Source organism: Podarcis cretensis (genome assembly GCF_951804945.1).
Source record: "Podarcis cretensis genome assembly, chromosome: 6".
NCBI lineage: Eukaryota > Metazoa > Chordata > Lepidosauria > Squamata > Lacertidae > Podarcis > Podarcis cretensis.
In genome coordinates, this window is record NC_137175.1 from 73,583,268 (window position 1) to 73,610,855 (window position 27,588).

Below are 27,588 nucleotides of genomic sequence, written 5' to 3' on the forward strand. Positions count from 1 at the left end.
TAAACAGCATCCAGACCACCACAAGCAGGAGCAGCAGAAATCAAATTGGGTGAGTCATAGCTCAAATGCTTGCAGAAATGTTACATATCACATGTTCACCCGAGATTGAAACTGCCCACAATATACCTGACATTTAAACAAAATAATAGTTCTTGGGCAACAATATAAAAATGCTTGAATAGGAACTGAAGAAGTTCAAAAGATGATGTATGCCCAAGTTGATGTTTATTTAAGACAGACACACACAGTGAAACTTGCAGAACAGTATAGGTTTTTGGAAAACAGTTTATTCAGGAATTAGAATCTGAAATATTTTCCAAAAAAACAACAACCAAGATCTCTATGAAAGAAATCTAAGTACATACAATAGGAAATTGATGGCTGTTAAATAATTACTTTCACTAATATATACATAAAAAATGCCACAAAATTATTTTGTTTACACCTGGAATGTGTGCTCTGACTCCTCAGTTAGGCTTTTTCACATAGTTTTACCAGTTCCGCAACTTGAAGGCTCAACAGTACCGTTTTTATACATATCGCTTTTAAGTCGAAATCAAAACCTCTGTGGGCTACAGACATACCCTTGGAAATTCACAGCTGTGGCAGTTTGTCCACTGGGGTATCAAATTTGAAATCAGCTGGGAAAAGATCAGGAGCCCGTGGATAAATCAACCTATATGACTGTCTGATCGTAACATCAGCTACTCCGGCAATGTCTCCAATTTCTGAAATGAAACCCAAGGCAGACAAGTTAAACTGACAAGTAGAGTTACAAGGCTGGAGCGTTTCCAAAAAAACAACCTGTAGTTTCTCCAATTCTTCCTGGTGCTCAGCTTCAGACAGTGTAAAAGAAACAAACAACCTTTAAAAGGCTGCTTTTAGTAAAAATCTCAAAGCTTCTCGGGATCAATGTAGTACTACAATAGAAAGACGCAAGAATATGATTTTTGTCGGGGCAGCTCACACTGCACTTGCACTTGGATATGGTCATTTATTACCAATCAGACCTGGGTCCAATTCAAGTGCAAGTGTTCATCTCTTAAGGCCTTAAATCAGGGGTGGGTAACCAGATGTCACTGGAGCTTAATGCCCAATTCTGCGTCAGGCTGGCTGGGCTGAATAGTGTTTGGAGTCTTTACACTATCCAAAGGGACACAGATCCTCCATTCCTATCTTAAGCCGCATCCCGAATATCTGAAGATGCACCTTCCATCCCCTATGACCCTCTCATTGGACTGGACTTCATTAAATGGGATTTTACTCCAGGTGCCATTGCCTTCAGTGGGGTGGGGGGGGGGTGGGGGTGTGAACAACTTGCTTTCAATAAAGAGGTTCATGTAGCAATTTAGGTTAGCAATTTAGGTTAACAGAGCAAAACATCCCTGGCTTTGTCTGGTTGACTGAACCTGATGTTCTGTTTGTATTAGATAAAGGACCCCTGGACAGTTAAGTCCAGTCAAAGGCGACTATGGAGTGTGGCGCTCATCTCGCTTTTCAGGCCGAGGGAGCTTTCCGGGTCATGTGGCCAGCATGACAACTGCTTCTGGTGCAACGGAACACCATGATGGAAACCAGAGCGCACAGAAATGCTGTTTACCTCCCTGCCACAGCGGTACCTATTTATCTACTTGCACTGGTGTGCTATCAAACTGCTAGGTTTTCAGAAGCTGGGACAGAGCAATGGGAGTTCACTGTCACTCTGATTTGAACCGCCAACCTTCCAATCGGCAAGTCCAAGAGGCTCAGTGGTTTAGACCACGGCACCCCCCACGCCCCCCATCTGTTTGTACTACCTGAAGCCTGTCATCAACTGATTTTTTTTTTTTTTAGCACTTCGATTATTGATAGCTGTTTCAAAAGCCATTGACTGATTGCCAAGGCATGAATTCAGCTCTTACAGTTTTTCATGCCCAGATGAGAGGAACCTTTACTCCCACGATCTGCAGAGAGCTTTGGCTTTCCATGTGGTTAGAACTGGATCAGTCCACATAGGAGCAATTCCATCCTTTCCCCATTTAAGGGATGTACCAATGGCAACCTTGCTAGACAGAACTGAACATCTTACTAAAAGAGGCAATGTCAGACTTTAGAGAGGATTACATTTAATTTAGACCACTTAATAAGGTATGTTCCTAACGCCGCATGACAACACATATGTTCTGAATATGTGGGGGGTTTGGGGGGGGACACTTGTTGAGAGTTTTAATTTTGTTTTAAATGTACTGGTTGTTTTGTGTTTTTTATTATTTTATGTGTAAATTGCCTTGAGACTATGGTTCAGAAGGAAATGAATTATTATTATTAATTTGTATACCACCTTATACCTGCAGGTCTCAGGGCGGTTACAACACAAAATCACAATATAAAATCACAAAATACCTAATAAAAATGAAAACAACCCAGCAATCCACCCCCCCCCCCATTGGATGCCATTCAGCCAAAGTCCTGGTTAAAGAGGAACGTTTTTGCCTGATGCCTGAAGCTGTATAATGCAGGTCCCAGCATAATAATAATTAAAAGCTCACTAAGTGTGCCTAGCTATTTATTACATTTGTATCCTGCCTTTCTTCCAGAGGTCTCAAAACAACACAGATCTGCCCCACTATCCTGTAAGGTAGATTAGGCCAAGAGATATTTGAGTATCTCAGCCCAGCATTACCCAGCAAGCTAGGTAGAGATTTGAACCTGGCTCTCTCCAGTGCTCATTCAACACTAAACAGACTGGCTCCTTAGCCTGGCAATTACTCACATGGCTTATTACTGAGCTACTTATACATCCCAAATCATGGCAAAAGGAGGATCCTTATAGTGCTTTCTGCATCAGTGATTACTCTTTTTCTTTCTGAATAAATGACTTAATAAAGCTAGAATTTAACAGGGGAGGGGGAAATGTAAATGTTACCTTTCTGGGTTCGCTTCTCTGCGGAGGCTTGTGAAGCCATATAGATAGCTGCAGCTGCAACCGAGATGGGACTCCTCCCAGGAACCAAGTCTAATTCCACAGCTTTACGGGCAATGTGTGTTGCTGCCATCTGGACTTGCTTAGGAAGACCCAGGTTTGAACAAAATCTGGACATGAAATCTCCAGTTGTGATCAAATCCACACTCGTTTCCAAAGCTTTCAAGATGAGCTTGAAACACCGGCCTATTTCTTTTTTGGAAATTCTGGAGACAGCACATATTTCTGAAATGAGAAAACAACAACTCAAAAACCACACACAACATTAATGCTGAAACAGGATTGCAGTAAGTTAAGGATAATAACACTCTCAGTCCCTTCTCCCTGCTACCAATTAAAGCTTAACCCTCCGTTTAAATCTTCGCAGCACAAATATGTAACTCAGTCTATGTAGTCAACAAAACCGGCACCCAGTTTTAAGAGAAACATTCCATTCAAAGTCACCAAGGAATTGCACTGAGGAGTGAGCATCAATTCAAGAGCTATTGATTCAGTTGTTGGGTCTCAGAACCACAGCACAGGTTTTAATTTAATAGAATGATTTTGTTAGGACTCAGGCACAATATGTCGGGAATGAGGAATTTGCAGCATTTTAAGAGCAAGCCACAGTCCTCGCCTGTGGGGAGGAGGAGCGAGAGAAAAGAGCAATGTTTACCAATAGTTTTCCAATGCAGGGAATAACTGCAGGTTCTGAGCAGCATGGAGATAAAACTCTTTATTTGCATACATCTGCCCTTTCATGAATCTTCCAATCCCTTCACACTAAGTGTTAGCTAGTATTTCTCTTCCCACAAGACAAAAAAAGGAGAAACCCACAAAACAAGTTTCACTGGAATAGTATGCACATTAAAGTCAATTTGCTTTGCTGCATGTGTTTAATTATTTAAATTACATCATTAACGTATATTAGGATGCAATGCTAATCATATTCTCCACGATCCTAAACCTGCTTGCCTTTCTCACTTTAAAATTTGTGGGCCAGTTTGATCTCGGGTGGAAATTATGGGAACCGTGCATCAACATTCTGCAGTGCAGGTGGAAATGACTTGGTGAGGCACTCCTGTAAAGACATGGACACATGCCAAGCGCTGTCCAACATACAGCTATTCAAATACTGATAATAATCAAATCAAGCAAAGAGGTGTATGATAACTATAGGCTCCCTGAAGCACAGATGTTATACTCAGTGACTCAATGCTACCATACAATCAGCCATACGGCTGCATGACTCTTAGACAGCAGTTTCTATGTAACTCCTCCCTTTGGACTGGGCTCAGGGAAAAGAGGGTTGCCCGACTGCCCCCTTCCCAAACAGTTTGCAGGTAATTTGCACAAGTGATTAAAAGGCAAGTAAGATACAAAACACGAAGCCCACTCCTGGGAATCGCAGGTTTTGCTTCGCTGCTCTCGGATACTGAAGAACGAGGTGGCAGTTTGTGCTAGCTGAAGATACTTTGGATGATCCCGGATGAAGCCGACACTACGCTGCCCGCTTACCTTTGAATGTTCTCGGAACGCCCTCTTGCCTGCAGGCGATGTAGAGGCAAGCGGAGGCAATGGCATCGTTACTTCTCCCCTTCAGGCTCTTCTGCTCATAGACTTGCTTGAATAAATTATTGGTTCGATCCTTCAAAGCAAGCAGACAAAATTTAATTAACTCCAGGCCATTTAATTAGCAATAATATCAAAAATTCATGCGCTCATTATATTATGCTAACTAAGTAAACGCCAGAACAATTTGAGAGAGGAAGGCATGAACTTACAACTATATTTCGGGGGAGGTTGATTCTGTCTGCCATGCTAGCGATTTCTTTGAACGCGTTCATCATCGCGCGGTCGGAGCTGCTCATGGTCCTCCGGTTTTGATACTTTGAATTCCCAAATTCGTCAAAACTGGCTGCGCCCGTGCCCTGCAGAAGAAGGGTTTACAATGTGTCAGAGATTGCTGGAATTTGTACCAGATATACACAGTAAGACCACTTTTACACTTATGTGAGGATTCAGAGGCTGCAATAAGCAACACCTATTACAACATCCTAGTAATGAAGTCATTAGAAACAGATCACAATGCAGGTGGCTGTCACTATTTCCAAGTAGACTACAGACACGGTGGTCATAATGACCCTCTTTCATTCTCTAGATCAGGTTTTCCCAAACTTGGGTCTCCTGCAATTTTTTAGACTACACTCCTGTCATCCCTGATCACTGGTACAGCTAGGGATGATGGGAGTTGTAGTCCAACAACAGCTGGAGACCCAAGTTTCGGAATTTCTGCTCTACATGAAAAGCACACTTTTAGTGTGTTTTGCCATCCTTATTTCAGCCGTTCTTCAAAGGCCAACATCACTCCAACTTCATGTAGTCTCATGGCAAAAGGAAGTCCCGGTTGCTTACATGGGAAGTCCTACATCAGGTCCAGGGAGGTCCAGCAATACTTTCCCCACAGGAACCCTACCCACTCAAAAAAGCAACAACTTGCAGTTGTATCGAACTATGTTTTACCCCCTGAATTGATGCACCCAAGTTAGTCATGTTTATTTAGTTCAACCACTAATATAAATTTCTTTCAAAATTCAAAATGTTTCCACTGCTCCAAAAAAAGGTTGACAACCCCTGCTCTATTACGTAAATGCCAAGACTATATTGCTCATTAGTCCAGCTGTTGCTCTCTATGAAAAACACATGTAATATACACTGCACAACCTAGCAAAGTTCTGGTCAGTTCCACATTTTCCAAGAATGGCTCAACATAGATTTTCAACTGTGACTACAGTGGACTCACTTTATTCCCATTTCAGAAGCAAACACTACATTTTGTGGTCAGCAAACAGCGGGGATAGGGTGCAGAAAGAGAAAATGAGAGTCCTAACAAATCCACTGCTTCTTCCTGGGCAAACTACACAGCAAGCAAGAAGCCCACCAGAGGTGCATGTAGCGACAGAAGATGATGTCTGGAAGCAGAGGAGAAAATACTGCCCTAACCAACCTGGTCCCCTTCCCACACATTCCCAGATTTTATACATCTGGACACCAAACACATATCTTCCATTTTCATATTGAAAGAGTTAAATACAGGGAGGGCGCAATCCTTAGCAAGGTGGCTTCTAATTCCACTGCCCCGGGGTTAGGCTTTTTCCTCCTGCTGCAGGGGGCTCTGACCCCTTGCCAAACTCGTGACCTTGACACTCCTTTGTTGTCTGGGATCTCTTCTGTCTGCAGGGCTAGTCAGCTAAGCAGGTGACTGGTTGCCAGGCTTCCTGCGCCACCTGCTTGGCCAGCTCAGAAGAATTCAACTGCCAGAAGCTGTCCTGCAAAGAGTGATTTTTCAATATTTCTTTCACAGCCCATATTACCAAGCTGGCTGCTCTTGAGGTAGAGCCTCCACGGCACCTTCCCAACACAATAAAAGAGTAACACAGCTTACAACTCTGCAGGAATCTTGCTTCTTTGAGGTCCACTCATCACCTACTGATACCAGAATGTTTAAGCCCTGGACAAAGCAGGAGTTAGCCCTTTCCTGACTACTTTTCTTCACCAGACAAGAATGAAATCTGAGTATAACCTGCACTTTCATCTTCACTTTTGGGCAATACTATCAGAAGGTTTAAAAAGCAGAGGCTTCATGGAATATTTGAACACAGCCATGTAGGCAGTCCACTAATGACTGCCTGACCAGTCTGCATTACAATTGTGAGAGCAAAGGAGTCCACATTTTCTCTAACATGAACTGGATTCTCACAGAAACGCTTAAGTCTATCATTGCACAACATGGCATCCTGTAAAACTCTGGTCTCTATTAGTACTAGTTAACCTTATAGCATCCTGGTCAGAGCTCAGTCCTTGTTTGAAAAGACTGGGGAGATCATGGGAGAAATAAAAACGAACATAAGATGATACACACACCTTACACAGAATAATATATAATCAGTTATGCTATTTTCATATACCATCTCCTGATACTGCTAGTTCTTCCAGCTATGGAAACTGCTTGTGATTCGGAAAGGAAAACTAGTCAGCAACCCCCAAAATAGCAGTGACAAACATCTCAGTGATACAGAACATGCTTCAGTTCCTTTTTCTTTCACCGCACAGCTGGTACAACTCTATGTTCAAACAAGATCAAGTTGATGACCCCGGAGGTCTACACAGCACGCCTTATGGATATGCAGGGAACATGGATGTCAAGAAAACAGTGTTAGAAAATCAGCTATATAAGCTAATCGCCAAACGGCGCCTTAAACCTAGGTTGCGGTTGCCACAACGGACTGTCTAGTCACCATTTTTCTTTTTTGGTGGGGCTTATTATTATTGTTATTGTCATTGTCATTCATTTCTATGCTGCTTTATATTTTAAAGAAAAAAATCTCAATGAAGTTTACAACGTATTGACATCAAACAAAACAATCCAGAAAAAAATAGTGGGAAGATAGCTCCACAGACTGGCCGGTTGGCTGACACGCAGCCATCTTTTGATGCTGGGGCTTGCTCATCAGAACACGTTGTTGCACACCAGCCAGATGGTGGAGATGTCAGTCGCCAAACCTGCCAACAAGACATCTTCACTTGGTGGCAATTCGACCCACGCCAGATGCAAAATGTGCCTGGTACCTGGGGAATTTTGAACAAGCAAGCAGACAGCATTTCTCTGGCTGGGACTATCTCCGGCTAGCCAGAACACTTTCCTTCCCTCAGGGTGGAGGCCAACATGCAACTGGGCAGGCAACATCTCCTTTCTCTTTGGAGAAGCTTCAAGCCAGCTTTGGGGTCTATCAGTGTTTTGTGCTTCCTGAGCCCAGAGGCTCTCATTGCAGTGCCTGATGCTTCTGCTGCGGCTGCAAACTTTACTTCCTCCTGCTTCAGGCATTGGCTCTTTGCATAGCACCTTCTTCATCTCTCACTCTCTTCCTCTGTTGTAGCTTTCCATCTGTGGAAGGAGAATGGAGCCCGGCTCGTTCTAGAATGCTCAAGGATGGCTCTCAGGCCTACCTGCCTACCATGAGGGGTGCAGTATTAGCACCCAAACACCAACACTCTCCTGCTCCCCTTTGCTTTCACAATCCCCCCCCCCCCACACACACACACCCATCCGAAGTTTTCTCCTTAAGTATTGCAGCTTCTGCTGGCCTCCTAAATTGCCATGGCACTTTTCGCTTTTCTGGAGTACAGTAGGCTCCCAGCTTTCTCTCTCTCTCTCATGTTAGTAGGGAGGTGTAAGTCAACCCTGGCCTTTCTTAATCTCTCTTGACCACCTCCCCTGCCCCCTCCCCAACTCCTTTTCTCTAGGTGCAGCATCTCTCTTGCATCCAGAAACATCACGTTCATCAGTTTATGAGTACAGTTTTCTGCACATTTCCCTATTAAAGGAAGAAGAAGAGGAGGAGTTTGGATTTGATATCCCGCCTTTCACTCCCTTTAAGGAGTCTCAAAGCGGCTAATATTCTCCTTTCCCTTCCTCCCCCACAACAAACACTCTGTGAGGTGAGTGGGGCTGAGAGACTTCAGAGAAGTGTGACTGTCCCAAGGTCACCCAGCAGCTGCATGTGGAGGAGCGGAGACGCGGACCCGGTTCCCCAGATTACGAGACTACCGCTCTTAACCACTACACCACACTGGCTCTCAGTTATGGCTCGTTTCTTTCCCCCAACCCCTTCATCAGTGCCCCACCCCTAAACATTTTCTCCACTCTTAAAGAGGTTTCTTTGGGAATGGCATAGCTATTGCCATCATTCCATAAGTTCTTAATTACAGCGTGCCCATCTTTCTCCCTTCCCCAGTTTAATAATCTATTAACTTTGTGTTGCGGTGGTATTAGCACAATGTATATGCTCTGTTTCTTGGTTTTTTTGTATGTGTGTGTTTTACGTTTCTGAGAAATTAATTAAATAAGCCTGAGGGGTTACTTGGATGCTATTTGCTGGGCATCAGTTGGTTTACAGACTGGTTTATAGAGATAGATAACTTGGCTAAAGCCTGCAAATGCAACAAAAGCTCAAGACCAAATACAGGAGTGCCATTGCCTCGTGAGCTAGGTCAAATCCAGCAATAGTAACTCCAGTGGGATAGTACTGCCTCCAGTATTTCTTCAAGACCTGTGGTGGAAGCTGGTCCATTAGGGTGAATTGAGCAAGTGCCCCATCAACCTCAGTGGATTCATCAAGCGCCACCTGCCTTTCGTCTGACAACCAGCCGAGCGGGTGGCATTGCCTGTCAGCTTCCTCCTCCTTAGTCTAAAACAGTGCTGCCCTTATAGAACTCAGCAAAGAAAATGGCAGCTCCACCTATCACAGAAGCTGTGACTTTGCAAAAAAAAAAAGGTTTTCCCTAGTGAGAGCCAGTGTAGTGAAGTGGTTAGAGTGTCTGTAGGACTAGGAGCCAGGAGACCAAGATTCGAATCCCCACTCAGCCATGAAGTTCACTGGGTGTCACTGTCCTATACATGCCTAAATGTAGGTCCCTCTGTGCTCGCTGAACAACCTGTTTCGCTATACATTTCTCCCAATACCACAAATTGGGGGACGGGGAGCCAAATAAATTATCTACGTAAAAGTAAACAGAAAGAGCTGTTGCACTGGGGAGAAAAAAAGGCAACTAGACATTCTGTTTTGGTGACCACAGCCCAGGTCCCAAGAGCCATGTGGTGAATAGCTTTTCTACTCCAGTTTCTAACACTCTGCACAGCTTGCTTATCCCCAACTTTGTGCTGCCACTTTAAGAGCAACAATATCCAAGTTTCTGCCAAAATCTCCCTGCTGCTGTACAGATCTTGTGCATTAATGCATTTCGTGATTTATATTACCTTGCCAATCATTGTAGTCAGATCACCGTCACTCAGAAGAGGATTCTGGGTATCTCCAACTCGAGATGGGTCTTTGGTTGCTTTGTCATTGCTGAATGTTCGCCATTCTGACCCTACATCTATGACTCTGTCACCTGAGTATGCAAAAAGCATTCATCATCATTCTTTTGTTTTTGAAAAGTCTCAAGAGGTTCACAAATATGCATTCAGAATTATTTCGTTTACAACCACAGCAACCATTTAGAGAACATTCAGGCAATCGTTTTAAGACAACAGTTTTGGGTGTGTGTTTTTTTTACACAAATTAGGAAGTGTGAGGCAGAACCTGTCTCAGACAATCTCTGTTCTAGCAACCCTAGTGACACTTTGTAGATGACAAGTAAGTAATGAAGTTAACAGAAACACTTCCAAGAGTTCACAGTGTAACCAGTTCTCACTCAAGGATACTCTCAGGGAGTGACTGCATCTGAGTGGTTAGAACAAGGGCATCCAATGTGGTACTCTCCAAATATTGTTTGCTTACAACTCCCATCATCCCTGCCCAGAGGCCATGCTGCTGTGGACCAATGCAAGTTGGCATCCAACAACAAATGAAGGACACTTATGTTGGCTACCTCTGGGCTAGAACATGGGAACCTGCAGAGCACAGGCACCTCAGCTGGTCCAAACAAAGCTCTGTTGCACTTCAAGGCAACATTAACAAGGCTCTATAGGTCTGGCAAACAGCCTATGGTCAGACCTACATTAACGCCTGCTTATTCCATGCTACTATCTGTTGCTGGATTCAGCAGGTTGAAGGCAACACAAGGAATGGAGAGGTCAGGTGTCATATAACCACATGTACACATGAAACTTTTAACAATGGTAACCTGCAAATCAAGGTTGATATGCAACTCCAGCTTTCCAGCACCAAAGTAGAATATTGTGTTTGGAAGCTTATCATCAATGAGGACCACTTCATAATGGGAAGGGTGTTTCTAGCTACCCCACCCTTCTCCTTGGAAGCCTTATAAGAAGCTTCTGCAGGAGAAGGACTGAGCAACATCACAGGAGGGGTGTTTCTGGGACGAAAGAGAAACTGTGAAGCTCTTTTTTTTTGCAATTGTATGCTACATGTTGCTAATATTATATTTACAGTACTGAAGTGTGGTTTTTTGTATATTGTATTTTCGCTTTGCTATGTTATGAAAATGTCACTGTGTTACTGTTTTGCTATGCTGGGTTATTATGAAATTGTTTTGTAGCGTTTGTTTGAAATGCATCCCTGTTTCTTTTTTTTGCTAGCTGCTTTGAGCATGATTTTTGTGTCAGAAAATAGTATACAAATAAAATGAGGGAAGGCAGGAAGGAACCTAATTCAGCATTTAGGGACACTTCAATGATAACATGAGCAGTAATGCTATAACTAACTTGCCAATTTGAGTTCACAGAACCAATATAGTTGGCATGCTGTCTTTCCGAAACCAGCAGATGCACAGTTACAAGCTGTTAACGTACACCTCTATATATTGCAACAATATTCTTATTCTAAAACTGATACCCCCAAACTTGGGACAGATCTTGGAGAACAAAACACTTGACAGCGTAGCTCAAAATGAGAACCTTGAAAAACAATGAATTTTGACCCCTCCACATCTTCAAGTCCTCCTCTGCAAACACAGACAACAAGCTTGAGAAATAATATTGGCAATTGTTTCTTCATTTATTAAACCAAGATATGTATCTGCCTTTTGCCTGCTGCTAGAACCCCTTTGATCCTCCCTCACTTTGTCTAAGCCACAAATAAGCCAGGAAGCCTCTAATTAACCACAGTTTCCCATTTCATGTGAACTGGGAAACTATGGTTACAAGCTTTGGAACAAACCAGGATGTTAAAACTAACTTCAAGCTGGTTGATCCTGGATGATTCCAAAGCTAGTAACCAAAGTTTCCCTTTAAATAAATAATAATAAACATTCCTTTTTAACCAGGGCTTTGGTTGATTTGATTGACATCCTATGTCCTTTTAAAATGTGTTGGGGGGGGTTATTGGGTTGTCATTTTTATTCTGATTATGTATTTTGTGGTTTTATATTCTGATTTTATTCTGTAAACCGCCCTGAGACCTGCGGGTATAGGGCGGTATATAAATTCAATAAATAATATAGTTAATTAAGAGGTGTGATTAGTAGATTGAGTAGACTGAGGCAAACAGAAAGAGCTGTGTGGTTGAGACAACCTCCAAAAGTTGCCCAAATTAAGGGTGGAATTCAACACTTCCCTCATTGTTCCATCTGCACAAGCATTCCAGACAGAACGATTCCCCTCTTCTATCAGCACACTTTTCCAGGGATTCTCCAAAAACCCTCAGAACCAATTTGGGGACAAGGCAAGAGGTAGAGCCAGGCAATATCTGGTATTCAACATCGTGTCATATCACCAGCTAAACATTGTGATATATCATGATGCCTGAAATAAGGATGAAGCTATGCAGAGACACTGACTGGCTTCACCATTTCCCCCACACTGTGATTTTTGCCGGCACCTACTCTTGTAATTGCTGGATGGACTGCAAGAAGATCAAACCTATCCATTTTTAAGGAAATCAGCCCTGAGTGCTCACTGGAAGGACAGATCCTGAAGCTGAGGCTCCAATACTTTGGCCACCTCATGAGAAGAGAAGACTCCCTGGAAAAGACCCTGATGTTGGGAAAGATGGAGGGCACAAGGAGGAGGGGACGACAGAGGACGAGATGATTGGACAGTGTTCTCAAAGCTACCAGCATGAGTTTGACCAAACTGCGGGAGGCCGTGGAAGACAGGAGTGCCTGGCGTGCTCTGGTCCATGGGGTCACGAAGAGTTGGACACGACTAAATGACTAAACAACTCTTTTTTCGCTGTCCCTGCAGGAGGCAGGAGAGCACTGAGCTGGCAGAGTTAACAGGGGCTGCAGGAATCGAGAGAAGCATTGGCTGGCTTCACATTTTTTCCCACATTGTGAATTTTGTAAAGCGGACACATGTAATGATTCACAATATATTGCCTGGTCAAAAAAATTTAAACTGATATCACAAGATGGTTTTGAATGATATAGTGATGTATCTCTCACCCTTAGTGGGGGGAGCCGACGTGGGAAAGCCCTGGCTGAGCTGGTTAGATGAATTCCACCCTAAGAATGCATTGCTTATTTTTTGAGAATACAATGACTGTAATATGAAAATAAATTAATTTGTTTTATTAATCAACTAGCAGTAGCTTTGTTTATTGAAGTGTTACCTTAGCCTATGTATCCTTCAGTATTTAAAAAAGGAATTTTAGGGGTTTGGAAATAGATTTAAACCAAGGTTGCCTTTTAACAGAGCGTCAATTAAAACCAGTAGGCAGGTTGTTGTTGTTTTATAAGTACTGAATATGGTTTTAAAATATTAGAACCTTTCAGGTGCAATTTTTCACTAATCAAAAATAATCTGAACTAAGACTCCATTTGAAAGTACTTTTATATTATACTGTTTCTGGTATAGCTAGAGTTATGCTCCATTTTGATACTATACAGATTTTGAGATTTCAGAAGAAAAGATTAAGAAGATTTCAAGCCGAGATGAGCTTCAAAGTAAACTTTTACAACAATATCTTTCCTACAAAGTATTTAAATAAAGACGTTATATATGCAAATGGAGGGAACATTCTGGCTGCACCACAAATTCCCAATGTATTTTTTAAAAATCTGCTTAGCATAAACTGTGAAGACTAATTTGCTGCTAATGAAGTGTACTCAGATATTCAGCTGCTGGCTTGTTATCAAGACTGTAGCAAAGGGAAATAATCAGTCATTAGAAAAGAATCCAGATATAGTTGTGATTTCATAAGTCGTAAGTATGCCAAAGCAACAAGCTTCATGAAGTAGCAGCTATTTTCCAAATTATGACTCAGAAAGGGCTTCCCCCAGAAGATGAGACTTTAGAGGAACAATTAACAACTAAAACTGATCATACCGGTTGCTTACAGTGTCATTAAGGAGATGTATACTACTGTTTTATGATCTCTGTCCAAGGGAGGCCTGAATACTGTGATAGCAGATTGACTACACAGAGCAATATGAAGGTAGCCAAGCAGTTTCTCCTGTTAATGGTTTGAGATGGCAAATCTTAGAAATGTACCCACCCTTATGTTACAGAAGCTGCACATTAGAGCCACACAGCTGAGAATGTTTATGGGCAATTAGAATAAAGAGAATACTGTTATTTTTTTGATCCCCCAAAGTGTATAAAATCTAGTACAGAGGTGCTCAACTTAATGCTTAAAACTTCAGCACAAAGTTTCCAAAGGATAACAGCTGCAAATATTTGAGAACACAAATTAAGTAACTATTGGTTGTCAAGAGGGTATTATTTTGAACCTGGAGCAGAAACATAATGACATAGAGAGAGATGTAAAAAAGGATCAATGGGATAGGAATGGGGAGGAGGGAAATAGTGCAACTCTTGAACCATATTTGTGGTGTTATTCTTTGCTCTTACGTGTCTGCAGAGGATTTTTTTTTTTTTTAAAGGATCAATCAGGAGTAAGATTATCTTTTTAAAAAGTGAACACAGCATGTATGGCAATGAAGGCAGGGAGCCATTATTCCCCCATATAAGTTTAAAATAGGAGAAAGCATTTTCCTCTTTTGGCCTCTATGTAAATATTTGATTAAGCATTGTTCCTTCTAAGGCCTAGCAGTCTGGTTACTGTTTACTGCATCTAAAAAAAGCAAAATGTACTTGAAATTCTGGTGTTGTATAAATAGAACAGTGAGCACAGCAATGATGTAATATTTTTCCACACAAGTGGGAATGACCTATATGACTCACAAAAGGGATCTGCCCTCTTCTGAATTATGCACCATTCCTGCTTTAATGACAAGACTGTTTTGTGGCTGCCAACTTTGGGGGGGGGGGGAGGGGGGGATGTATCCCCGAGATGGCAACAGAAGTTAAACAGAAAACTATTCAGTGTCATATACCAAATATATTTAAGCAGCACACTATTGGTTCAAATTTTTTTTATCGTGGTAGAGAAAATTATCTGTGTGATTCTGGAAAGAAATAAAAACACAGTTACAACAGAAGGTGTGCATTCTATCTACAAAAAGGTATAACTTAAAAAAAAACTAACTACAAAGCCCATCAGTTCATTGAAGATGTCCCAACTATTGCTGCTAGTAGGTATCTTTCAGGGATTTCTCAAATATCGTTAATCATTATTTTTTACTGATGGTATTTCTTAAAAAAAAGAAACTATGATTGAAGAGACTAAAGGCCAAATAGGTGCCACACAAACTGCATAGTACCCCAAGCAGTAGAGAGACAGAAATGGTTGTATATTTTATGTTTCAAACCTAGACATAATGAGAGAGAAGAGCAGAAGAGCAAAGCTATGAAGAGGCATGGAAAACAAAAAAGGTTGTAATGGTTCAAAGGAGAAGGGACCTTGCTGGAGAGAACTAATGGAGGTGTCAGAACATTGATGCAGTCAGCAAGGCAGGAGCCTCGAGAGGGGGGAGGAACTCAAAGTGTGATTAAAGGTGGCCAGAGAATAGGAAGTAGCAATAGCCAAGGAGAAAACAACATGAAACAGAGCATTAGAAGTAGAGATTGAAAGGACAGATATTGGCAATGCTGTTAAGAGAGAGGAGTTAGGGTTTGGCAATAAATGAATTCTGCAGGAAAGAAGAAAAAAAAGAACGCAAGGCTAAGTGCCTGGGCAAAGAGGCTGGATAGTATTGATAGGAATGGGGGGGGGGGAGTTTTGGGAGATAGCCAAGACATTCTATTTTGAGCATGTTGATCTTGAAATGTCAGTGAGTCATCCAGGTTGAAGAGTCAGGGGCAATTTCAAATCGAGATTTTAATTTACTTTATAAAAGAGGATGGCACTCTTCCAGAAGGGAAAGAAACTGCTTTCAGAGTTGCCCTTTTACTCATTTCCTTATACTGCTCAAGTAGTAATACAGAAATATATTTGGATTAAGTACAAATACAATAATACAATGGGCATCCCCGTGTCTTCAATACACACAAGATGCATATGGGGCAACATACAAAGTGGCAAATGTGGAGAAGAGTGCCTGTTTTTAGATGTGTGCTTGAAGTGCAGCAGTACAAAAAAGCCATGGTTGGCTTTATATTATTCTGTGGCTACTGCTGCTCAGTCCTTAGATACTGGTGTACTCTTGCTATAAGGTGAAGACATATCCCTCCATGTACTAATTTTATCACTACTTTAGGATTCTTTATTTAGAGAAGTATATGATTAATCAGTTCTCAGTCTTGAAAGTTTATTCACACCAGTAAGTGCTTTAAATGAATAAAACACACTACTATCTATTAAAAACATCCTGGCATTTTCAAAGGAAAGTTAGCCTTGCTAATATTAAAATAAAAAACATATATACACCTACAGCACCCAGCCACTCATCATACAACACAATAGGAACCATAACTTCTGAGATGTTGCTAGAGTTGCTTATTAAAAAAATACGATCTTAAACAGATTGTTAAATGAAGTTAGATTTAGAAACAACTGTCAACATGGGCCAGGACACAACTCCACCTTTTTTTCAGTTTCTGCGTATTTCAGTTTTCTTAATCTACTAGTAAGTTAGCAAGAATTTTATTTTATCTGTAGATGGCTTTTGTATACCAAGAGGCCAAAACTTAAGTGATTAAGAAAACTTCACATGAACTGCAAATGAATATATTAACAATATTTAGAACAGAAATCTGAAATCCTAAACCTGAAACCTAGAAACACAGGGGGGAAAAAAACATTTTAAAATGCATGATAGAAAAGAAAAATCAAATCACATTTCCATGAATCTAGGTGATCACTGAAGAGGAATTTAGCTCTGAACAAAACTGTTACCCAGAACAGAAAGAGTTGAATGGTCAGTTACTTCTGCAATTGTGAAGTTTAGTGAAACAGATACCAATTAGAGGACAGCATTAAGACAGCAAGTTAGAATTCTGTGTCGTGGATTGATGTGTTGGCATTTTGTCTAACGTTTTGCTGCATAAACAGTGCACAAGGTTCTAAGAACATTTAAACAGGAACACACAATCCAATGGAACTTGTCCAAATTGTTAATTAGGTAATGTGCTGCCATCTAGTGACTGGTGAAATGACCAGACCTCCTATTCAAAAGTAAAAGTTCTAAGACATTAACTTTACATTTTGGTTTGTTTCTAGGGTTTTATAATATTTCATTTAAAACTGCTAGTAACAATTATACAAACCATAAATGGTAAAGTTACATATGGTAAACTATAAAATGTTCTCTCTTTTTTGTTTCATTGGAGTTTTCTGCAAAGAAGTACTGTAGCTGTCTAGAGTTCAGTTTCACACCTCAAAGGTTTCTTTTAAAAGTTTCCCAGTTTGAACACTGGCTCCTCTTTTTAGCATTTCTTAGATTTTGTCCCCAGCCACCCATCACACCCAAACCAATAATCTGTTTCATAGGTGAGCACGTGAACAATTGTAGACAGCTTGTTGCTGCACCAGAAGATATGCAGTCTGGAGTATGAATTCAACACTGGGATTAGAAAAAGAACAGAACATAATGCATTGTTTTCCCTCACACACCAACCAACTACAAAAATTGAATTCTCAACTAAAAGAGGCAGCAGTTCCTTTTGAGCTTCTAACTTCCCAGAAGTGCACCCACACAAATCCAATGTCATTATCTAGGCCAGAACTGAGTAATACAACTGAAGGTGATAAATAAAATTTAGATGGTAGACCTTGAGTTAACTGCAGATGTCAGAGACTTAACCCTGGACCAGATAAAAAGAATGTGCTCTACCATAACAGGGTGGCCTTTCCTTATGTAAGTTGCTATGGTACTAATACTTTAAGCATCTAAGAAATCGTGTTCAAATACACGAGAGGTGAGGGGAAGAGCACGCCAAACTCTGCCATCTGTCAAGGGACTAAAGGCACTAGCAACTCCTCTAAGAAAGAACATAATGGCAAGAGGGAAAATTAGCCTGGTACTATCCATTGACCTAGGGAAGAGAAGCAGCAGGGAGCTTGGTATACACACAACAGCCAGAGGTAAAAGAGCTGCTGGGTCCCTTACAGAACATATCTACAAGCAACAGAACACCACCCCTGGTCCTCACTAGATATAAATGCTCATTGAATTACAGCTTGTTCTGGCACTGTTCTGACCTCCCTCCTCTACCTTTCCCCTTGACTTCTGTTTAGTGTTGCATGTGTAGGTGTGTTTTGGTAAGCCTCAGGAAAGGGCCTGCCACATTGACTACCACCACTTTGGGATACAGTATTTCTCTGAAAAAGTGAAATAAAAAATAATTTTAAAAAGCCAACGGAGGCCTGGATGAAACCTACGTATGTCATCAGTCATTAATTTTGTGCCAGGATTAGAAGAGGAAGTTCTGTTTGGCAGTGTCAGTTTTCTCATTTTGATAATGAACTGAACGGATGTTGAAAATGAAAGTGACATTTAAATAGGAGAAGCATGGAGAGACTCCTAGAAAAACCAAGTCGTACAAACAGATAATTAAAGAATGCCCTTACCAAAGAATACTTAGTTATACATACTTACAAAATCAACACACTTCTGATGCATATTAATATAGTTCTTTAGAGTAGTGGGTGGAATGAATTGAGGCTTTCAAGATTTACTTTGCTTTCTATTAAAATCCCAAGGTTTACCAACCACACTCAGGTGCAAGCAGTGGCTCATCTGTAGAAAAGAGCATCCAGCAGATGCTCTCTGGTAGAAGGGGGACATCAATTATTGCTGATATTAAATAATAGTCAGAAAGTGCTGCAAAGCACACAGTTCTACCAGTAGATTCAAATCTGCCTTTGGCATTCTCCTGCTTGAGAGTCTTGACAGCACTTCACATACCGTATTTTTCACTCTATAAGATGTACTTTTTCCCCTCCAAAAATTAAGGGGAACTGTGTGTGCATCTTATGGAGTGAATGCAGGCTCCATGGCTTCAGGGATAGCCGCCTGAAGCCTCCAGAGCGCAGTGGGAGTGCCCGCTGCACTCTGGAGGCTTCGGGTTCCTTTCGCTGAAGCCTGGAGAGCGAGAGGGGTTGGTGCACACCAATCCCTCTTGCTCTACTGGCTTTGCTTCACTGAAGAGGCGAAGCACAGCTTTCCCTCTCTGCGCAGCGCCCCTTCAGCGAAGCGGGAGGAGAAATGGAAGGGGCTCTGTTTCTCCTGCCACTTCACTGAAGTGGCACTGCGCAGAGAGGGAGAGAATTTTTTTTCTTGTTCTCCCCCTCTAAAACAAGGTGCATCCTATGGTCAGGTGCATCCTATAGAGCAAAAAATACGGTACTTTCTCAGAAGTCCTGTATGACAAGCCAGTGTTATCCCTTTACTGCAGGAAGAATAGTGCTTGCTTATAGCCACCTACTAAGTGATGGATATGGGATTTGATCCAGGGATTTGCCTGTTCAGACTCAACCATCATGGGTGGCTAACCAGGTGTCACTGGGACAATTCCCTGACTACTGGCCAACATCATCATCTGAAGGGCCACAGGTTAGCCATACCTGCACTACACTTTACCAGAACTGGATGCCATGGCTAGGTCTGTGTAGGTCTCATAATTCCACATGCAGATTTGGTTCAGCAACCTGTATTTACAGATGAGCACACAGGTGGTTATTAAATGCAACAACCAATCACAGCTCTACTAGCACAGCAAGCCATGCTCCCATTATCACCCTAAGAGTTACCATGTCAACTCCTTGCTTATACGCTGAAGTAAACAACTACAACGTGGAATGCTCATGAGGCAGTATCAGTCAGCAAAAATGATCGTGATGTCATCTCCTAAAAGTGCAGGGTAGGCAGAGTCACAGCCAAGCAAATTTAGTATAGCAACAGTTAAAATTGTTTCTAAGTAGCATGCACTGCACACGAATGGCAGCTACAGCTGCTCCTGGACTGGGGTAGCCTGACACTCAGCACTGATGAGCTACCAGCTGGATTACTGTTACATGGGGCTGCCCTTGAAGGTCTGGAGGCTGCAGCTAGTGCAGAATGTTGCTGCTGTAATGGGACCATGTGGATACCAGTTCTGCACTGGGTGACAGTTACCTACTGGGCCCAATTCATGTGGTTAGTACTACATACAAAGCCCTAAACAGCTTGGAAGCACCTAAAAGTGTATCTTCCTCCATACATCTCGAGCCCTATGGTAAGCAGTGAAGGCCCTATTAGTGGAGCACAACAGGCTGTTGCCCAGGTGGCATTGTCCCTCAACAGGGCCTTACCAGTTGCAGTTCCTCATTTATGAAGTGCCCTCCCTGGTGAGCTTTGCCTCTCCCCTTCATTATGTATGTTCAGGAGGAATTTAGAAACATCCCTGCTGATCCAGGATTTGATGGTTGAAAGATACTGTTCCTGGCAACCTTGGAATTATTAGGTGTGAAGGTATGTACAGTGGTACCTTGGGTTACATACGCTTCTGGTTACATATGCTTCAGGTTACACACTCCGCTAACCCAGAAATAGTACTTCGGGTTAAGAACTTTGCTTCAGGACGAGAACAGAAATCGTGCTCCGGCGGCGCAGCAACAGGAGGCCCCGTTAGCTAAAGTGGTGCTTCAGTTTCAGGTTAAGTACGGACCTCCGGAACGAATTAAGTACTTAACCCGAGGTACCACTGTAATCGTTTTTAGATGTGGTAAATACTCTTTTTTTAATTTTCGATTGTCTTTTTTGTGTTTGGGACCCAAAGCAATTTTGGGAGGACAGGCCGGACATAAATTTAAATAAAGTAATACTTATCTACATCTATTACTACTCACTAGTAGCAAGAAATTTATTTTTTTCTCATTAAGTTTAACCTATCAGCCTTTTATCAGTTTCCTTCTTTAAGTGGAAACCTTGAAGAACAGCACACAGTCAATATTAAGAAACTAGAAAAGACTTTCAGGGGCCGCAGATCACCATTTCTATATTAAAGCAACACTTTAGAAATACATTAACTCATATTCTCTAGCCACTTTCACCACCTTTTTCCCAAGAGGTCTGATGTCTGTGGAAACGCCAAATCTATGCAAATTGGTAAAATTCATTCTAACTGGCAAATCCACTCCTTCACACGTTAAGCTGTGTCAGAATGTAGAGCACTGTTTTTGAAATTTGGCCAGGATGTTGTACTCTACTGATTTCATGACAGCTCAAGTCTTTAAAAGTTATGAAGATGTAGTTATCATTTCATTATATCTGGTTGGTTCACAGCAACCTGATTCTGCACCACCTAGAGCAGAAGTAACCAAATATTATATCTTCCAGATGTTATTGGACTGTAATTCCTATCACCCCCAGTCAGCAATGCCAGGGGTCAGAGATGGTGGGAGTTGGAGCTGAACAACACCTGTTTGTTTCTTAAAATATGATACCCATACCTGAAAACTCAAGAGGGAGTTTCTGAGGGCACCACAAAGAATGGCCTGTGAGGAACCACACCCCGCACAACTGAGTAATCAGTTAACACCCGACTGTTTGCAAAACTGCGCAGAGTCTGAGACTTTACGCTCGTAACAGGTTGGAAACTTTTGTGGCTAGTCTTTTTTGGGGTCAGTGTGCAAGGGTGACACATGGGTAAAATACAGTGAATGTCTGCCATGTTTTTGCTAAACCAGAAAAAAATATGACAGGGCAGTTATCTACGGTGACTAAATTAACAGGAAGTATCTGCATAAACATCTTGGTAGGTTACCAAGCTGTTGGTTTCTACGTGGCAAAGACTTCTCAAAGATTTGTTACAGAAGTAAATGTGTTGACTGAAGCTCTTAATGCAATCTTTTGGCATTTAAGATAAAATAATAAATATTATAAAAATAATATAATAACATAAAATATTTAGAGTAAGATATACTACTGTAAAATTGCTCACCTACGACTAGTCCACATTCTGGACAGATCATATCTCCAGCTCTGTAATCTTCCACCAATATGGAATCTGGATGGTTTGGACATGTCACTCTTGGCAGCACATCCACCCTTAAAAACAAATGCAATATTTTAGCTTTGTGTGACAACTCACATTAAAAACCATGTTTATGAAAAGTTTGTGAATAAGTCTAAGCCGCATATGGGAGAAAAGGTTCCAACTAAGTCACTACCTCCAATGAGTCCTTTATTTTAAACAAATATGTACGCACATAGTTCACAGAAATAAAAATACATTTGAATAGGTGTAGACCACTTGCCATTATATTTTATGCAATTTAGAAAATGAGTTATATAAGGGGGAAATGCTAAAGAGAAGACAGGCATATTATGAAAACCCTATAAGACCTCATTTTAACAAATCTGTAGGATTACAAAGTAACTGATAAGCAGCATTTATTTCAAGAGGAAAACGTTATCCTAATTCATCTTGATCATGCAAAATATTTGAAGTTTTACTAATTTCTAGTGATCTTGTAAAATGCATTAGAATGCTTTCAGAGTTTTAAATGAAACTCAAAATGTGACATGACAGGATATAATTTGCTGTATGTTATATATGAAATTACTTCCTTGGTGATTTGAAAGAAGCTGATAAACATGGCATGAAATTGGTGATGAATCTGTTTGCCTCAAAGACAGAAATAGCCCTGAAATTGATATCCCAACTATGCTTAGTAATACCAACTATTGCAGCTAGCCATTCACCTTGACAAATCTGTTGTGGCCACATACCACTGTGGTCAACTTGTAACAAAAGCAGCAGACCAAAACTTATATATAAGTATCAGGATACCTCAGGGCTGCTTTTCTAGAAAAAGAGGTGCCAGAACTTGTCCTTTTTCAGGGGGGAGCACCCAGCCAAAGTTGTTGAGCCTCTGACACACAACACAGAGTGCTGTGCTGCCCGCAGCCTCTGTTACAAAGCCCCAAGTGCCATGCGATGCCGAAACTCAGTTCCGGTGAATTCCGGGTGAAAAAAAGCCCAGGGATACCTCCCTGTAATGGTTATACCACCAAAAAAATGCAAGTTCACCAGACAAGAAATCGAGATTGCTACAACATGCCTAGTGGGATTTCTAAACTTTGAACAGAAGCTCCTCCACACAGAACCACATTCTCTATTCTTAAAATGGCTATCATGAAGTAGATGAGCACGAAGCAGGAAGTGCAACTATTATTTAAAATAAATATGCTAAATACACTCCCACTTAGCACGTGAGTCACATAGATGTCAAAACATGTTGAATATCCAATCCTCTGTGTTTATGAACTTAAAATCACATTAGCGGGGTGTAAATTAGACTGGTTAATGTTAATATAAGAATTATTTTACCTAAATGTATGTCCCTTTACCTTTACCTTTATGTATACAGTACTGTGGTGGTGCTTTTGTTGTTGCTGTTTTGAGTTCAATAAGGGATACTTGGGCATTCTTGTCATGCCTGTGGTTGGCTTTAATGCTACATATCTGTTCTGAATATTGCCTTGTGATGGCCTACGGCTAAACAATACAAATATTGTATTATGACCAAAGATATGTTTTGTGGAAGGTATGGCTGTTGGTTGCATTTTAATTCCCTTCCAAAATAGATTCCAACTCAAGAGGTTTTCTTTTCTACATAGGTTAAAAATGGGCCAAGCTTTCAGATAGTCCATAACAAATTTGTCATCTCAATGGCTCCCTGGCAAACTCTTGTTGCAATACAGTGCTTAAGCATAGTACAATATTTATGCTGCAGAGTGTCAATTTAGGAAATGTTTCATTCAAACATCTTTAAACAGTAGCCTACTTTCCTCAAGGTCACACGGCCTCAAACTTACAGCTGCTATCATCTAAATTGTTTAACTAACCTAAACACAGCATTTATCTTCCTTTGTGGTAGTCTATAATAAGCTCAAAAATTATCTAAACAAGATGCTCTTTAGGAAGTGAAAAGGGAAGAAAGCAGTCTTACGGAAAGTCAATAGAATTGTATGGTCCAAGGAAGACTTGAAGTAACTGGCTTGTTAAAGGGAGAAAACAATTCAGTCAGGAGCCTTCCGTGGTATCCCCAAAGTAACCAGGACACTGTCAAAATGTTTGCTGGGACCTGTTGCCCACCAGTCAGCTGGAAATGTCAGAAGGCACTTCTCATGGACTTTTTTCCTTCATTTTTAAGTCTGGCAGTGGGTTGTGGAGAAAAGGAAGGAGTGGCAAGAATATTTCAGCACACTCAGGCCTTTGTTGGCAGTGGGCAGCTGGACTTAGCAGGAGGACCCTGCTCAGGGTCTTGGGTTAAAAAAAATAAGTCTGATGGGGGGAGAGAAGCAGTGAGCATATCCCTGCAGCCAGGTGAAGCTGGCAGTGAACATTTTATTCATCCTATTCAGAGCCTTCACACGTGTGTGTGTGTGTGTTTTAAAAATGCCTGTTGGAAAGGCTGGGGGATATACCCAAGCACTCCCATCTGTATTTTCTTCACCTTGTTCAGGGTTTCATCTTGAAAAAAGAAAAGCCTAGAAGCAGCATTGGCTGGGGAGGTGGGGCGGAGGGGATATCTTCAAATTTTGTGTTATGCCACAACCCCATGGCACCACTTCCTCTGAAATCAAAATCTGCCCACTGTTCCAATAAATTTGCCACCGGCTGGTTAAAGTGTTTCAGCTCAAGGGCCTTATATTATCATTGAGGGGCCCTGTGAGGGGCCCTGCTCTAGTTTTGGATTTCTTGCACTGACCTGTATCATCCACAATGCTTTGGAATTAGCACTAAAAAAATAATAATGTAACAGCCTTCGTGTTTCTAAGCTCATAATCACACGTTGTATATACACCAGACAACAAACTGGTAGAGCAGGCACAGGAAAAAAAGAGCCAACCCAAACAGCTAGAGGGTAAAATAACATTTGGCCACACCATTTAGCACTAGTTGGCGCAGATAGTGTCAATGTGAGTAAATTAGTAAGTGAATTCCATGTACAAAATGATCTGTTTCATGTTACTAGTCTAGGCCAAATGCAAATCACATTACTAATCTAGGCCAACTGCAAATCTGGAAAGCAAGTCTAAGTAGTCAGAATGTTGCCCAACAAAGAACTTTCATGGGTGTGCAACTTAACAGTATGTCCCCTGTCTCACAGAAGAGGATTGCAAGGAGTCAGATAGATCCTTCTAAGTATATCTGATGAAGCCAGCCTTCACTCCAAATACACTGGATTTTAAAATGTCAACCTGAACAAAATTAATAAAGCAATCCCAAACTTCCTCTCCTCATCCCTCCAAACCTTATCCAACTTCAAAACAAAGCATTACAATTAAGGATTACAATATGTACAATATAAACATCTCTTCTGACAAAATATTAGAACAGGAGGATGTTGCAAGAGTGGGAGACCCCAACAGAGAGCATACAGACAGGACCCAAAACAGTTCTGCTCACACAATTGCTTCCCCAAAAATGTATTACGAAAGCAACTTTAGATCCTAACGTTACAACAAACATTTGCATATACTCTGCATATAGAAATATCTTGAGGGTGAATTTCCAGTACTGCCAAAGAGCCGTCATCCAAACAAGCAATTTCCTCAACACAGAAACATGAGGCCTAGAAATCAGGTGCAGCCACCCAGAGCACGGCTCCAGGTAAAGCAAGGACTGTTTGGAGATGCCAGCTGCTGTCCCTATGAATTGAGCTCCACATTAAAAACATTAGCAGGTTTATCTCCCAGTTCCTGCTCAACAAGCTGCAAGTTAAGGAGGCCTCATCCCGAGGTCAGCTGGCTATCCTGGGAACTCCCCTCAGCAGGAGTGGCTAACCTATGGCCTTCCAGATGTGAGCTGTAGCTCAACAACACCTGGAGGACTGAACATCAGCTTTGCTCCCAGCACGCCCATCAGATTTCCCCCAGGTCTACTGAGATGTGCCTGCCTGGCCCTGCAGCTTTACTGCATCCTTCCCAGTACTGGCAAAGAATCGGGGTGCCAACATAAGTGTAGCCAGGATTTTTGTTGTGCCTTTTGTTAGGGTGGGGGCAGAACCTCAGTTTGCTATGTATTTTATTGATGGGGCAGCTGCCCCACCCTGACCCCTCTTGGCTATGCCCATGGGTGCTAACAAATTTTAAAGAAAAAACTCAAAGCAGTTTACAGATCATTAAAACATCAATAAAGCAATCCAGAATTAAGCATTACTGAAGAAAGATAATGTATACAGTAAAAGCAACATAATAGGAAACTAAAATATTATCTTAAAGAGTTCAAAATAAAACGTTACAAAGGAGATCAGCTACGGAATACACATTTAACAAAGTTAACCCAAAAAAACTTAAACATTTCAAAAGAAAACATTGCTAAGTTAAGTCAAATATAAAACACACAATTAGCAAGACAATAAAATATTGTAAGCATGACACGACACATGTCCACCATTTGAATGGGAATGCCTATCAACTTTGGGGGAAGGCCCCCCCTCAAATATTTTACTGGGGTGCCAAAGGGACCTCAGCCCCTAGGAGTTGTCTCCTAGGCAAAGAATCACCCGCCACTTGAAATGCGGCATTGCTGCGAAACCAGTTTTGGGGAGAAAACTAAATTGTCTAAAACTAAATTAAGCATGGCAATGATTTGGAAAACCAATAAAAATTAATTTGGATGGGGGGGTGGGGAGAGAGAAAAGAATTCATGGTATAGCAAGTCACAATGTTTTGGTGGGGGAGTCAAAAGTTGCCTACACGCCATATGGGGGTGTTCAGAGTGCTGGGAACTGTAGCTCTGCCCTGAGCGAACTACAGTTCCCAGAATCCTTCTGGGGGGGGGCGGGGACATGCTTTCAAGGCACTGTCCGTTTAAACGGGGTCGGCGAAGAAGCGCAGGTGGCCTAAGGCGTCCCAAGCCACGTCCTCCACCACCACCTGAGGCCACCGGGGCGTCTGGAAAGCGAGCAGCGTATCCTTGGCGGCGGAGGCGGGAGTGGGCTGAGGAGAATAAACCAAGGCCCCGCGGAGAAGGCCGCCGCCCAAGCTGAGGCGGCCGGAGGAGACCGGCGAGCGAGGTAAAGGGAGACCGGATAGGGCAACTGGAGGCGGCGGGCCTACCTTCCCCCCTCAGAGGAGCCCAAGCCGCGGCGAGGCTGCGCCTACTCAGGCCGCTCTCCTTCCCCCGCCGCCGCCGCCACCCCGAGCCCGGACGCACCCCTCTACCCTTTCCCCTGCTTTCCTATATCTAGAGAAGCGCCCGGCAACTTGTGCTACTGACCGGCTGGTGGACGCCATCTTCCTTGCTCCTCTTGCGCGCGGCTGGGCGGCCGGGGCGGGCCGACGAGCTTTTATGCTTTCGACGCCTTGGTAGGCGGGGGTTTGCCGAGGCCGCGGCTACGGGGAGCCTAGCGGGACAAGAAAGCGTTCGCTTTCGCGGCGACGCTCAAAGGCGGGGGAGAATACGTGGGTGGGTCCTGGTTAGGATGGGAGGCGGTGATGGGGTTGCCATAGGTCCTCTTTTCCCAGGACGCCTCTTCCTTTCCATGGGTAGAGTCGTCATAGCGATCCAGTTAAAAGTAGAAGGTAGCAAATGTGTCCTCTGTTTTTCCTAAATGTTCTCCATTAATAAATTCCATTTTTTGTAAAAAAAAAAAAAACCGCAGTTTTAACCCCACTCTAGCATGGGCGTAGTTAGGATTGGGGGGGGGGCAGAACCTCAGATTTGTATTGATTTTTATTGATGGGGGCAGTTGCCCCCCTTGACTAAGCCCATGCCAAAACTGCTCCCTAAAATTTAAATTTTTAAAAAACTCACCCTCAGGCTTGCAATCTGTGACACATAAGGAGAAAGGGGTAGAGCAGGAGGAAAAAGCAGGTGCAAGTACTACTAAGGAAGAATTTTTTAC

General features: G+C 42.1%; 1 protein-coding gene across 1 annotated transcript; it reads right to left on the reverse strand.

Moving 5' to 3' along the window:
• Positions 1 to 267: 267 nt before the first annotated feature.
• Positions 268 to 27,076, reverse strand: GTF2B (general transcription factor IIB). Its single transcript, XM_079981687.1, has 7 exons — positions 26,961 to 27,076; positions 21,669 to 21,775; positions 9,759 to 9,892; positions 4,726 to 4,872; positions 4,460 to 4,589; positions 2,906 to 3,187; positions 268 to 728 (listed from the first exon to the last, which is right to left on the reverse strand). Exons 1-7 carry the CDS (start codon positions 26,975 to 26,977, stop codon positions 595 to 597), a joined length of 951 nt encoding a protein of 316 aa, XP_079837813.1. The 5' UTR covers positions 26,978 to 27,076; the 3' UTR covers positions 268 to 594.
• Between the last annotated feature and the right edge of the window lie 512 nt (positions 27,077 to 27,588).

Excerpts from the sequence above, each read along its gene's own strand:
- GTF2B (XM_079981687.1), bottom strand. Across the intron at positions 9,893-21,668 it reads AGAATGTGGACTAGTCGTAG|GTGACAGAGTCATAGATGTA; the intron begins GTGAGCAATTTT and ends TTGCATACTCAG. Across the intron at positions 4,590-4,725 it reads ACCTCCCCCGAAATATAGTT|GATCGAACCAATAATTTATT; the intron begins GTAAGTTCATGC and ends CTTGCTTTGAAG.